This window comes from Oryctolagus cuniculus, chromosome 4 (assembly GCF_964237555.1).
Source record: "Oryctolagus cuniculus chromosome 4, mOryCun1.1, whole genome shotgun sequence".
In the NCBI taxonomy this organism is placed as follows: domain Eukaryota; kingdom Metazoa; phylum Chordata; class Mammalia; order Lagomorpha; family Leporidae; genus Oryctolagus; species Oryctolagus cuniculus.
Genome location: NC_091435.1, coordinates 80,077,511 through 80,092,977, shown reverse-complemented (window position 1 = coordinate 80,092,977; position 15,467 = coordinate 80,077,511). Strand labels below are relative to the sequence as shown.

Below are 15,467 nucleotides of genomic sequence, written 5' to 3'. Positions count from 1 at the left end.
CTTACAACAGCCCTTTGAAGTAGGTATTATATTATTCTCATTTACAGATGAGGAAACCAAGACATAGATTGTATAACTTGTCTAAGGTCACATATTTAAGATTTGGCAGAATCCAGACACAGACCTAGGCAATTTGATTTTAGGATGAATGATCCTAAATGGTAGACTTATACATTGTTTCTCTTAGGAAGTAGAGACTTATTTATACATCACTATTTAGGTATATTTTGTGAAACAAAAGAAAATACTGTAAGCCCTTCAGAATTAAGAAGCATATTAGTTAAAGTATTGACTAGTAAATAATTGGTTTCTTAAGCATATCAGAACTTCCTCTCAGTGTGTTATCTATTTTAACATTATCACCATGGAGAATGTCAGTAGTTCTTATTTATTTCGCTTCTTGGAAATTTTAGAATTGCTTTAGCTAATTTATAAACCACTCAAGAAAATGAGAAGTAGTATTTTATTGGTTAGCACTTACTAGTTTGGTATCCAGTTCTTCAGACTTGGCACCAGAGCTCTTTTATCAGCCTGTCCTTAAGAGGATGATTACATAGCATGCTGTTTGCCACTAATGTTTACTTGACCTTCTGAAAGAAATTAATGAAACATGAACAAGTTGTCAGATGTGTTCTTTTTAACAGAATTAGGTTTCTAGCAGTAGTTAGGAATTTTTATGCCACTTAATCTATATTTGGAAAGAATCACCCATTAAAAATAACAATTGGAGTGCATAGGCTCATTCAAAACAGTTTTTTGTCATCTTCAATCAAATTTCTTTTCCTGTTTATACCTTTGGAAACTATATGTCTCTTTTTATCCAGAAAAGTATCTTATTGCCATCTTGTGGCTTAAAAAATAGCTTGGTGTATTTCTTTTTAAAAAAAAAGATTTATTTTTATTTATTTGGAAGAGTTACGGAGAGAGGTAGAGACAGAGAGAGGTTTTCCATCCATTGGTTCACTCCCCAAATGGTTGCAGCAGCCAGAGCTGAGCTGATCCAAAGCCAGGAGCCAGTAGCTTCTTCCAGGTCTCCCATCTGGGTGCAGGGGCCCAAGCATGTAGGGCATCCTCCACTGCTTTCCCATGTACATTATCAGGGAGCTGGATGGGAAGAGGAGCAGCCAGGACTAGAACTGGTACCTGTATGGAATGTCACAGCACCAGTCCCTAGCTTAGTATATTTCTATGCCATCTTGACATTTTTGGCTAGACAGTTTTTATGTGAGACTTCTGACAGAGCTGTCTAACGTTTAGCCTTCCTGGTCCCTAGCCACAAAATATCTAGTGCTCTTTCAGTGACACTGCCTAAAGCCCTGGCACATGCCCAAATTTCTTGAATGAAGGTTGGGTAGCGTAATGTTGCCTCCAGTTCAGAACCATCAAAGTACCCAGTTCCTTAATATTTATATCCCATATGGATGTTGGTTCAAGTCCCTGGCTGCTCCACTTCTGATCCAGCTTTCTGCTAATGTACCTGAGAAAGCCGCAGAGGATGGCACCAATACTTGGGCCCCATTTGAGAAACCTGGAAGAAGTTCCTGTCTCCTGGCTTTGACCTGGCCCAGCCCTGGGCATTGAGGCCATTTAGGGAGTGAACGAGCAGATGGAAGATTCTCTCTTTTTCTCTGTAACTCTGTGTTTCAGATAAATAAAATAAATCTTAAGAAAGAATCATATGGACTATACAAAAAGCTGAATTAGTAAGTGAGGTTATCAAGATATAAGATCAGTATATAAGAGGTAAATGTATTTCTATATACTAGCAGTAAACAATTTGAAATTAAATTTTTTAAAATATTTATTGATTTATTTGAAAGTCAGAGTTACAGAGAGAAAAAGAATCAGAGAGGTCTTCCATCCGCTGTTTCACTCCCCAGTTGGACACAACGGCCGGAGCTGCACCAATCCAAAGCCAGGAGCCTCCTCCAGGTCTTCCCACGTGGGTGAAGGGACCCAAGGACTTGGACCATCTTCTACTGCTTTCCCAGGCCATAGCGGAGAGCTGGACTGGAAGTGGAGCAGCCGGGACTCGAACTGGTGCACATATGGGATGCCAGCATTGCAGGCAGCGGCTTTACCCACTACGCCGCAGCGCTGGCCCCAAAATTAAATTTAAAATCAATACTACTGGAGCCAGTGCTGCAGCATAGTGGGCTAAGCCCCTACCTGTGGCACCAGAATTCCATATGGGGTGCCAGTTCATGTGCCAGGTGCTCCTCTTCCGATCCAGCTCTCTGCTATGGTCTGGGAAAATAGTAGAAGACACCCAAGTTGGGCCCCTACACCTACGTAGGAGATATGGAGGAAGCTCTTGGCTCCTGGCTCTTGGCTTTGGATTGGCTCAGCTCTAGCCATTGGTGGCCATTTGGGGAGTGAACTAGCGGATGGAAGACCTTTTTCTCTGTCTCTAACTCTACCTCTCAAATAAATAAATAAAATCTAAAAAAAAGTACTATTTACAGTAGCAGCAAAACTATGAACAACTTAGGGATAAATTTGATAAAAGATGCATAAGACTCAGGCACTGAAAACTACAAAATATTGCTGGTAGACGAAGACTTATACGTGAGATAAACCAGATCCACAGATTAAGGCTTTTTATTAAGGTGTTAGTTCTCCCCAAATTGATCTATAGGTTCAATATAATTTCAGGGAAAATCCAAGTAGACTTCTTTGTAAATTGCTGGTTCTGAAATTCATATGAAAATTCAAGGAGCTTAAAGTATCCAAAAAAAAAAAAAAAAAAAAAAAAAACCTCTGGGAAAGAACAAAGTTGGTACTGTCCAATTTCAAGACACAAAAGTTAAAACAGTCAAGATAGTGTGGGCATTGGTGTAAAACAAAAAAATAGGTCATTGAAACACAGTAATCTAGCAGCAAACATGGATGAATAAATTTTGACAAAAATGTCATAGGTATTAAATGGATCAAGAATTTTTTCAACAATCAGTACTGGAACAATTAAAATGCTACAATAAGAAAAAAGCTGAACCTCTGGGACTAGTATTGTGGCATAGCAGGTTAAGCCACTGCCTGTGATACTGGCTTTGACTGTTCCACTTCCAATCTAGTTCACTGCTAATGGGAAAAAACTGGGAAAGCAGAATATGGTCTGAGTACTGGGGGCCCTGCAACCACCTGGGAAACCTAGATGGAGTTCCTGGCTCCCAGCTCTGGCCTGCCCATGGTGGCCAGTTGGGAGGGAATAAACCAGCAGGTGAAAGATACCCAGCTCCCTCCCTCCCTCCCTGTCACTCTACCTTTCAAATAATTCTTAAAAATGAATAAATAAAAATTAACTAGAAAAGTAAATAAATTAGACTTCATCACAATTTAAAACATTTACTATTCAAAAGACATAATTACTCAAAATGAAGAGGCAACCAATAGTCTGAGAAAATATTTGTAAAACATATAAAGAACTTGTATCTACAATGCATTAAGAAGTATTACAACTAAATAATAAAGACTATCAGTTCTTAAAATCTCTACTTTAAAAATGGGCAAAATATTTGAACAGAGAATTCACTAAAAAAAGATTTAAGGATATCAAATAAGAACATGAAAAAAGGTCATCATTTATCTTCCAGTAAATGCAAATTAAAGCCATAGTGAGATATCACGGTATGCTCATTTAGAATAAAACAGAAATAGAATAAAATAAAATAGAAAACCGTATCAAGTATTAGAATGTAGGAGAACTGAATGTTTCATAGTCTGCTTTTGGGAATGTAAAATGGTGTGACTCATTTGGAAAATAGTTTGATGGTTTTTTAGAAATTAAACATTGGAAATTTAAAAAAAATTTTTTTTAAAGTTAAACATACAGTAACCATATCATGTGATTCAGCTATTCCACTCCTAGGTATTAACTCAAGAAAAGTGAAATGCACAAAAACTTGTTCATGAATGCCCAAAGGAAATATCCCAAATGTCTGTCAACAAATAAAAGATGGTAAATTCTACTCAACGGTAAAAAGCAAGTATTGTTACATGCAATCAACGGAAGGAAGACTGTTCTCTCTGTCTCTCTCTCTCACTAACTCTGTCAAAAAAATTTTTTTTAAAGATTTATTTATTTGAAAGGCAGTTACAGAGAGGCAGAGAGAGAGAGAGAGAGATCTTCCATCCACTGGTTCACTCCCCAAATGGCTGCAATGGTTGGAGCTGGGTTGATCCAAAGCCAGGAGCCAAGAGATTCTTCAGAGTCTCCCATGCGGGTACAGAGGCCCAAGGACTTGGGCCATCTTCTACTGCTTTCCCAGGCCACAGCAGAGAGCAGAACAGAGCAGTCAGAACTCCAACTGGTGCCCATAAGGGATGCCAGTACTGCAGGCAGCAGCTTTACCTGCTATACCATAGAGAAACTTCTGTCACACACTTGGTGCATAAGAGGGCTTACTCTTTTTCTGAAAAAAGTCTGCTCTTTTTCTGGAAAATACTAAAGCAATTCTGGTTGGAATCCTGGGTCACTATGCTGGCTTTTCTTGATGTGTGTGCTGTTATACTGGGCAGACCTTTCAGAAAATAAAGAATTTTATCAAAACAAAAAATGGATTCATATAGTATGGATACTGTTTTTTCAGTTTGTTCTTTCTCACTTCATATTGTGTCTTGGAGAGCTTTCTATGTCAGTAAATAGGAGTATCTCTTTAATACCTGTAGACTGGTACTTCACAGTATAGATGTACTATAATTCAGCATCATTAAGTAATAGCTATTGTGAACATCATGGTATATAAACAAAGCTATAATTACTTTTGCTCATGTGTAGTTGTTTCCAAAGCTAGATAAACCAAAGGTAGAATTCTTTTGTAAGATATGAACATTGTCTATTTTGTTGGATATTGCCAAGTTGCTATCCAAAATAGTTATACCAATAGATTCCCATGAATTGAAATAATTCATCTCCTTATATTTTTACCAACAAAGACTGCTATTTTATTTTTGTTGATTTTGTGGCAAAAAGATATCCTTGTGTTTACAGTTCTCTTCATGTTAGTGAAGCTGAGTATTTCCATATAATATAGAGCATTTCTATTTCTTAGGTGAATTGTCCATTCTTATCCTTTCTCACTTTTTACTAGGTCGACTTAAATTTGTGAGAACTTTTTAAATGTTTTGGACCCTTTACTTATTGTATATGTAGTCAGTATTTTCTTTCCACGCTGTTAATCCTAGAACAAGTTTCTACTTTTGATGGTCTTAAGTCCTTAACTCTTTTCCTTGTTGCCTGGTGGACTTTGAGTCTTCCTTAGGAATGCTTTCCTTACTTTAAGATCATTTAGATTTCTCCTTGAAAGGTATTTAGTTGGATTTCATTTGTATTTCTTACATTTAACTTTTAATTCATGCAGAAGTAACACATGTGAATATTGTGAGATAAAGTGCCAGTATTTTAGATTTAGTAACAAAAGTAAGTATTTCAGTGCAGAATATTTTCAGGTATATAATTCTGGGAAAATACCAGACATAAGCTTTTTTTTTAATAGTAACCTCATAAAAGTGAAATAAATACTTTTGTCTGTAGTAAAGCACCTACATTTTACAAAGTTCATTGTAGGGACAAGTTGCTGCTTATTAATATTCTCATTATTTAAGTGAGGCCAGTAACCTTTCCATCTAATAAAGAAATGATTAAGGGGCTGACTCTATGGTATAGCAGGTAAAGCTGCTGCCTGCAGTACTGGCATCCCTTATGGGCACCAGTTGGAGTTCTGACTGCTCTGTTCTGCTCTCTGCTGTGGCCTGGGAAAGCAGTAGAAGATGGCCCAAGTCCTTGGGCCTCTGTACCCGCATGGGAGACTCTGAAGAATCTCCTGGCTCCTGGCTTTGGATCAACCCAGCTCCAACCATTGCAGCCATTTGGGGAGTGAACCAGTGGATGGAAGATCTCTCTCTTTCTCTCTCTCTCTCTCTCTCTCTCTGCCTCTCTGTAACTGCCTTTCAAATAAATAAATAAATCTTTAAAAAAATTTTTTTGACAGGCAGAGTTAGAGAGAGACAGAGAGAAAGGTCTTCCTTCCATTGATTCACCCCCCAAATGGCCGCTATGGCCAGCGCGCTGCGGCTAGCGTGCCGTGTTGATCCGAAGCCAGGAACCAGGTGCTTCCTCCTGGTCTCCCATGCAGGTGCAGGGCCCAAGCACTCGGGCCATCCTCCACTGCCTTCCCGGGCCACAGCAGAGAGCAGGACTGGACGAAGAGCAACTGGGACAGAATCTGGCACCCCAACCGGGACTAGAACCTGAGGTGCCAGCGCCACAGGCGGAGGATTAGCCTAGTGAGCCACAGTGCCGGCCAAATCTTTTTAAAAAAACTTTTTTAAATGACAAAGATACAGAGACAGAAGTTAGAAGAAGAAAATAGCAAGAAGAGATAGGAAGAAACAAAGGAGATAAAACAAAAAAAGGAAAACAAAGAAAAGTGAAGGAAGGTTTTGTGTTGTCCCAGACGATCTTTTAAAAATGTCCTCAGGCCCCCAGCAGCAGCAGTGTGGTTTTCTTCATTTTTTGTCCTTTTTTGGGGAATAAGATGGACTTCTGCCATTTGTAATTTATTGATTGATGTGCTATCAAATGTACACTGCTAAATGGGCTTAGAATTCTTGCATTCATAATTTTATTATTTATTTATTTATTTATTTTTAGGCAATTGAGAATTTTGAACCAGAGACTTAGAGAACAAGAAAAGACAAAAAAGACAACTGGTTCTGTGGAATGCAACCTTGAATGTAGGTAAAAGGACTTTTAAGGGTTGATATTAAATTCTTTGTGGTTCTAGAAATGCTGGTAAAGAATTGACCTTTCTTAATTATAGTTTCTAAATGGATTTTCTTTTTATTTAAATCAAGTTAAACAAAATAAAAATATTATTTATTAAAATTTAAAATGGTACAGTAACAAAAATGAAAGTATCACTTCCTAATAATATACTATTTTTAAAAAGGACTTTCTTTTTGCATATCTTCTGTTCATATGAATTTTTATATATAATTGATTAATTTCACAAATGCCGAGTACATACTGTGTACCAGGAACAACCAACCATGTACGAAGCTCTCCAAGTAATCTCTTCTTGTATTCTTTTATATATTGACTTTGCTTTTTAAATGTAAGATTGTTCTATATCAATGTACCTTAGAAAGTTTGTGGACTGGAATTAAAAGTTTATTTGAGCAAAAAAAGTTTTTTAAATTTATGCATAGTCTTTTCATAATATGTATTTTCCATAAACTTTTAAAATTGTTTGATTTATTTTTCTGAGAAGCAGTTAGACAGAAACAGAGAGATAGAGCTGCCATCTCTCATGGCTGGCTGGATTGGAACCTGAGCCAAGAGTCAGGATCCTAGAACTCAGTCCAGGTTTTTAATGTGGTGGCAGGGACCAACTACTTGAGCTATCACCTGCTTTCTCCCAGGGTTTGATTGGTGGGAAGCTAGAATCTGGGAGCCAGAGTCAAGCCTTGAACCTAGGCACTCTGGTATGGGATATAGGAATCCCACTCAGGGTCTTTAAAACAAATAAAAGATTTATTTATTGACTTGAGAGGCAGAGAGGGAAATTGATCTTCTATCCACAGGTTTACTCTCCAAATGTCCACAACAGCTAGAGCTGGGCCAGGTAGAAGCCAGGAGCCTGGAACTCCGTCTGGGTCTTCTACAGTGGGTAATAGGTATACAAGTGCTTGGGCCATCATCTGCTGTCTTCTCAGGCAAATTAGCAGGAAGCTACGTTGGAAATGGAGTAGCCAGGACTTGAAAAAGCACTCCAATATAGGACATAGGCATCCCAAGTGGTAGCATAAACCTCCTTTGCAGTGCTGGCCCCCACTCCCTGCCAGCAGTGTTTGAATCTCTAGGCCCAACACCCACTTTCCATGAACTTTTTGAAGACCTCATACTCTGCCACAGGTTACATTTATTCATTTAACATATAGTGGACATTTTTCTCTATCAAAATAACTTAAAACATTTCTTTTTAAGAACCACTTGGGTGTTCTGCTTAAGCAGCTCTACCATAATATATTTAAGGTCATCTACTGATAGATATCTGAGTATTTTAGTCTTTTTACCCAGTGAAAACAATGCATTGAACTTCCTTGTACCCATGCTTTATGCACTTACAAGTATGTAAGCATTTTTTGTAGGATAGATTTATAGCAGCAGAATTGCTGAGGCAGAGTATATACAGTTGCAATTTCGATAGCTATTTTCAAATTGTCTTTATGGATCTCAGAGCTTAATAGAAAAAAACTAATAGTACTAGAAAGCAAGATGATTTTTAAGTTTAGCATTATTAGAAGCTTCTCCTAAGCCTAATAAAAACTCAAGTACCACAGAAAGGGACAGATAGATAAAAATACGCCCCTAGAAATTGTTTTCAATTTCTGCACAGCACAATTTTAAATATGTTCAAAAATATCAACAAACTGAGGAAAATTGTTTGCAATACATTACATGACATGCCAAAGGCTTTTTCTTCCTATATGAATATCTGTTACAAAGCAATATCTGTTACAAGCACTGTATAAAAGTGTTCACTTTCACCAGAATTTCTGAAGAGGTCACTTTTGGTTCCACTGTGAATAAAAGATGGGTACAGGAGGATGGTGAGAGAGAGGAGGCCAGTAGGGGAAGTAGGGAGATCACTGGTTGTCACTCTTAAGTAGCATCTCTCTTTGTATTCTTTTATTGTTTCTTTTTTATTTGTTTGTTTATCTTGCTGTTCATTGCGAGCATTTCGTACTATTTATAAAGTATTTGTTGTTAGCTCCGTGAGAGCAGGGGCCATGACTGTGTTGTTCACAGCTGTATATCTAGATAATTTTTTTAAGATTTATTTATTTATTTGAGAGGCAGAATTACAGACAGAGAAGGAGAGACAGCGGGATCTTTCATCCACTGATTCACTCCCCAGATGGCCGATTCAAAGCCAAAACCCAGGAACTTTGTCTGGGTCTCTCACATGAGTGCAGGGCCCAGGCACTTGGGCCATCTCCAATGTTTTCCCAACCCATCAGCAGGGAGCTGAATGGGAAGCGGAACAACCAGGACTCCAACTGGCACCCATATAGGATGCCCCACACATATGAAGCATTCACTCAAGGCTGCATTTGCTAAATGAGTGGTGCCACATACTTTTACAGACTTGAAAAAGAATATAATATAATCTATGATACATCTAGTCTTACATAGGAGAACATAAAGTTAGAAATCATGGATATAGTATGATTGTTTTATGTTTAAGCACTTATTTATAAGATCTTTTATGCAGTGCTTTCCAGAAAGGTGCCAAAATTAATAATGATTGCATCTTGTAGGAGAGTAGATAAGGTGATGAGAGGAAGACATTCATCAAGAATCATTTGATATCATAGGTATTTTGTGATGTTTGTAATATTCTTTCATTTAAAAAGGTAAAAGATATTAGTATCAATTGGAGAAGAAAGCATGTCTTCTGCCAGTCGATTTATAAAAATATATTTAGTATTTGTATAGAACTGCTCACACATATAATCGTTTAACAAAATCAGTGAATTCTAAGCCTTTTTTAAAAAAAAACAAAAAACAAATATTTTAGGTTTGTACTTTTCAAATTTGAGAAGCAACTGTTTTATCCGTTTTGTCTTACAGTGTTTTCTCTTCAGTCATTAAACATGTCACTGCAAAGTCAACTACAGGAGTCACTGAAGAATCAGGAATTACTACAAAGTAAAAATGAAGAGCTCCTAAAAGTGATTGAAAATCAGAAAGATGAAAACAAAAAATATACTAGTATATTTAAAGAAAAAGATCAAACTATACTTGAAAATAAACAGCAGTTTGACATTGAGATAACAAAAATAAAAATTGGTATGTATTTGAACTGCAGTTCTGGTCTCATTTTTTAGAAGGAATAAGGAAACTGATTTTTTGTTGTTATTTTAGAACTAGAGGAAGCCTTAGTTGATGTGAAAAGCTCCAAATTTAAGTTGGACACTGCTGAAAAGGAAAATCAGATACTAGGAATAACATTACGTCAGCGTGATGCCGAGGTGGCTCGGCTGAGAGAGTTAACCAGGTAAAATTGATTTCCTTTGAATACTACCTGTACCTTTTCCTGTATGAACTTATAAACCCCAAGATAACGTCAGACCCGACCTTTACCTTGTATTGTTTTCCTGTTCTTACTAATTGTCAGTGTTCTTACTAATTTTGAACAGTGTTTTTTTCTGTTCCAGTTAAGTTAGCTTAGAAATTCCAGACCTGGCTAAATGGTTTTTTAAACCATGATGAGAAGCTGAAGACTTTAGCAAATGGTTAAGCTCTCTGGCTTTGAAGCCAAAGAGCCCCCTAATGGAATTGCAGTTCTGCCACTATCAGTGCAACAACTTTGAACAAATTATTTAACTTCTCTAAACCTCTACCCTGAAGTGCAGAAATGAATTAGGTTATTAGAGATACTAAGAAAGAATTACTAAAAGCCTTTGAGCATGGTAAGCCCTCATGCCATATCATCTTTGGTAAGTCATTTAGGCCTCTATAAGCCTCATTTTCTTCATTTCATCAGTAAAGAGAGGGAGCTGACAGCAGCTCTTAAGAAGCTTCATTTCCTAACAGGTCTTTTCTCCAGTAAATAAAATTACCTCACTCAATGTTTATGCTGTACTCACTGATGAAGTTCAATTTTCTGTTGAGATGTTTGCTAAGAATTTTATTTTCAACTGCTTTTTAAAATCCTAGAGAAATTAGTTATTTTAAACCTGAAAATCATGCCTTTGAATGATCTTGGAAATTCATAGTTGTAAATGTAAAACATTTCCTAAGTATTTCCACTGAACAGATACTTTTTAAAAAAAAAAATATTGATTTACTGGAAAGTCAGAGTTACAGAGATGGGGAGAGAGAGAGAGAGAGAGAGTTTCCTTTGTATTTCCACTGAACAGATACTTTTTAAAAAAAAAATATTGATTTACTGGAAAGTCAGAGTTACAGAGACGGGGAGAGAGAGAGAGAGAACAACTTCCATCCACTGGTTCACTCCCCAAATGGCTGCAACGGCTGGAACTGAGCCAATCCAAAGCCAGGAGCCAGGAGCTTCTTCTGGGTCTCCAATGCAGGTGCAGGGGCCCAAGGACTTGGGCTATCTTCCACTGCTTTCCCAAGCCATAGCGGAGAACTGGATTGGAAGTAGAACAGCTGGGACTCAAACTGGCACCCTTGGGATGCCTGTACTGTGGGCAGTGGCTTTACTTGCTATGCCACAGCACCGGCCTCAGAAGATACATTTTGAGCTATGAACTTTTTTCTTCATTTTGAATTATAAATGTTTAAGAAAATAGTTGCAAAATATATATATATAATATTTTATAAGCACATTTGAAATTAATTTGTTATTATAGAAATACTGCTTTTTTCTCACATTTATCTTTCAAAGAAACTTCAAACTTTGATTTAATGTGGAAAGAAAAATATATTTTGTATGTAATTAGGATTATAATTTATTAGGCTCTTGTTGAGTTTCTAAACATTGCTTGTACCACTCGTGTTCAAAATAAAGTAGTAGAGTATCTTTATGAAAACCTTTGTAATTTTTTTATTAAAGATTTATTTTATTTATTTGAAAGAGTTACAGAGAGAGGTAGAGACAGAGAAAAAGAGGTCTTCCCATCTGCTGGTTCACTCTCCAGATGGCTGCAATGGCTGGAGCTGAGCTGTTCTGAAGCCAGGATCCAGGAGCTTCTGCTAGGTCTACCACGTGGGTACAGGGCCCAAGGACTTGGGCCATCTTCTACTACTTTCCCAGGCCATAGCAGAGAGCTGGATGGGAAGTGGAGCAGTCAGAACTCATAATGGCACCCATATGAGATTCTGGCACTGCGGGCCAGGACTTTAACTCACTGCACTGCAGCACTGGCTCCTGTTATATTTCCATAGGAAAGTGTCACCTCTTTTCTGAGGAGTAATTTGAGGTTGAGAACTTTGTTAGTATCAAGTATTCATGGTAAAAGAAACCAGTAACCAAAGGGCCATGTGTTATCATTTATATGAAATGTCCAGAATAGGCAAATGCATAGAGACATGAAATAGATTAGTGGTTGCCAAGGACTCAAGGGAAGGATAAGGAAACTGGGAGTGATGATCATGAATAAAGTTTCTTTTAGAGTTCATAAAATATTCTGGAATTACATAGTGGTGACTAATGGTGACTATCATAAAATTCTATGAATATGCCAAATACTATCAATTGTATTCTTAAAGGAGGGCAATTTTAGGGTGTGCAAAGCCTGTCTCAATAAACTTGTGAAAGTATGTATGCTTTGCAGTCCATGTAGAAAAGAAAAAGAGGTTAGCAGGTCAGTGGGTCAGGTGCTGTGAGAGGTTGGTTAGACATTACTGCAAGCATCTCTTCCTCATTCTAAAAGGTTTCAGCCCCAAACAGAAAATCTGACAAAGAGGAAGTTCTAGTTCCCTAATAATTTTCTTTTCAAAATCTTCTCATTCTCATATCATTTTACTTGTCCTCACCTAAGAGGGAAGATTTTATTATCTGAATTTTCATAAATACAAAAATGAGTATCAATAAAAATTAATAATGGAGCTTGAAGTAGATTTCATGTATTTTAATTTCTTCCAGAATTTTCCCTCTATCACATGGTATGGCTTTAGCTAAACTATTTTATTTCTTGTGGCAACTCCATGCCTATTTTAAGTTAACCTTTACATGTTTTACCTGAGAAATGGATGAGTGAATAAATTTATTTGCTTATTCATTTATTCAGCAACCATTTATTATATATTATATCACAAATGCATATTTGTAAAGCACACATAAAAATATTTAATCATTTTAGTGCCAAAATGTCCACATCATCAAGCAGAGGGCTTATTCTAGTACTTGAATATGATGTATATAAGGAGATCACGTTTTTTAAGGGTAAACTTGATCAAGTACTATTGAACATGTACAGTGCATTTACCAAAAAATGTTGGTAACAAAAACATAGTCTTCCAGAGTAGGTAAACAGCATGTAACAGTTCTAGAAGTTAATGTAAATGGAAGCCCAAAGAAACAAAGGGAATTACCTGACTTCCAAACTTTCACAACTAGTTGGTACCTGGGCTGGGACTTTAGCCAGGATTTCAGATTCCTTCGGCTTTGTTTCTTGTGTGTGTGTGCGGGCACGCACGCGCGTGTGAGTGTGTGTGTGTGTATGTGTGTGTGTGTATGTGTGTGTGTGTGTGTGAGTTTTAAAGACTACTTATTCATTTGAAAGAGGGAAAGACAGAGAGCGAGGTCTTACATCCACTGGTTTACTCTCTAGGTGGCCACATTAGCCAGAGACTGAGACCAGGAACTCCATGTGGGTCTCCCATGTGGGTCTCCCATGTGGACGGTGGGGGACTAAGCACTTGGGCCATCTTCCACTGCTTTTCCCAGACCATTGGTTAGTAGTGGTCTGGACTGGAAGTGGAGCAGATGGGACACAAACCAGTGCCCATATGGGATGCTATCATTGGTGATGGCAGCTTTTCCTGGTGCACCACAGTGCTAGCCCCTGCTTCTTGTTTTGAATAGTTTCTCTTTGAGTGAAGATGACTCATTATTGAGGAATTCTACCTATTCTGTAGCAGATAGCATATTTATTTTCATGTTCTTTCAAAGTAACACAAACTTACTTTCTCCACTATAGATAGGAATTAAAAAGCATTAGCTTGTAATAGGGTTCTTTTAAAAAAAAAATATATATATATATATTTATTTTAGATACTTGAGAGCCAGAGTTACAGACAGAGAGAGGTCCTTCATCTGCTAGTTCACTCCCCAAATGGCCACAACAGCCAGATTTGGGCTGATCCACAACCAGGAACCAGGAGCTTCCTCCAGGTCTCCCACGTGGGTTCAAGAGCCCAAGCACTTAGACCATCTTCTGTTACTTCACCAGGCCACCAACAGGAACCGGATCGGAAGTGGAACAGCTGGGACTCAAACTGGCACCCATGTGGGATGCCAGTGTTTCAGGTGGATGCTTAACCTACTACACCACAGCACAGGCCTCAGGTCCCTCCTTTTAACATTTACCCCAGTAGAGAGCTGTAGATAAGAACTGTAAAAGGTTATTAATTTTGAACACCATGTGTAGTTAGAAAAGATGATGTCAAAAATATTGGATGTAGACTTTTTACTCTCTGTTTCTGAAGACTCTCAGAACTTTGCTGTCAGCTTTTTCCCATTTCTGTTAAAGTTTTTATGCTGGACACAGATCCTGCCTCATGACTACTAGCTCACCTGTTAGATTCACTGCACTGTTTAAATGATTATAAAAACATGATGGGCAGGCTTAGCATGGTGTCTCCTATAGAGGTTCGTCTGCCATATACTTTTATGAAGTTTCAGTAACAGCTTCAAGATGCAGGTATACTCATTGATGTCAATTTTTGGTTTGTCCTTTAAAAAAATTTTTTTTAAAGATTTATTTTTATTTATTTGAAAAGCAGAGTTAGAGATCTTCCATTCACTGGTTCACTCCCCAAGTGGTGGCAACATCAGGGCTGAGCCAGACAGAAGCCAGGAACTAGGGTCTTCTTCCAGGTCTCCCACATGGGTGCAGGGACCCAAACAATGGGGAAATCTTCCACTGCTTTCCCAGGTGCATTAGCAGGGAGCTGGATTGGAAGTGGAGCAGCTGGGACTCAAACCGGTGCCCACATGGGGTACCACAACACAGGCCCCTTGGTTTGTCTTTTAAATTAAAAACTTAAAACAGCTTTTGTTAATTTTATCTAAATGCTTCCACATTAGTGATTACTAGTTAACGTTTGGTGACATCCTATACAACTCAGTTGGGTACATCTCCAGTGCTATAGCTAGGCTGCTTGTGACCACTTTAATTTTACTTTGAATAAGGGGATAAAGCGCAGCATCTGACAGTACAGATACCTGCATGCTTATCCACCCTCCTCCTTCCCTGCAGTCCTACACCTTAGTCAGATAGAGGTATGTGCTCTGTATGTGTCTTTTAATTTCTTAATGCCTTACTCAGACTTTTAGAGAGGAGTATATCTGACTGGAGGTTACATGTACAAGGCCTAAATAAATATCATAAACCATCTTTCCCATCTCCCAAGCCAGTGATTTTAAAATACATCTTTATCACTTTTATTAAAAATTTTACTGCAACCATGTTATAAGCTTAAAATGTGAGAACTAACATTTTCAGTAAATAGCAAATTTTTTTCATAGCTTCAAAGACCACTGTTACATGTGCTGATGGTTACTGAAAGTAATTTGTTTTTTATAAGTAGCCTACAAAGACCCTGTATTTCTTGTTATGAACATGTGCCAGTTTCCTAAGGATTACAGATTATGTGTTGAGCTGTATCCTGTGTAGTAGAAATACAGATATGTCTACTTTGTAGCTAGTTAATTGCTCACATACACTTTCTTTAAAATTTCAACATGTTCTCATATCTTAGCTTACAG

At 37.7% G+C, this 15,467-nt stretch overlaps 1 protein-coding gene across 5 annotated transcripts in view; it reads left to right on the top strand.

The window, feature by feature from the left end:
• CCDC14 (coiled-coil domain containing 14) overlaps positions 1–15,467 on the top strand; it is a 69,369-nt gene that overhangs the window by 26,988 nt on the left and 26,914 nt on the right. For all 5 annotated transcript variants that reach the window (XR_007924641.2, XR_007924642.2, XR_007924640.2 and 2 more), the window contains 3 exons: positions 6,653–6,735; positions 9,638–9,856; positions 9,932–10,064. Coding sequence is in view for 2 of the 5 variants with exons in the window: in XM_051859251.2 (XP_051715211.1) it covers positions 6,653–6,735; positions 9,638–9,856; positions 9,932–10,064 (435 nt within the window). In the remaining 3 variants the exon portion in view is untranslated. The remainder of the gene's footprint in view (positions 1–6,652; positions 6,736–9,637; positions 9,857–9,931; positions 10,065–15,467) is intronic.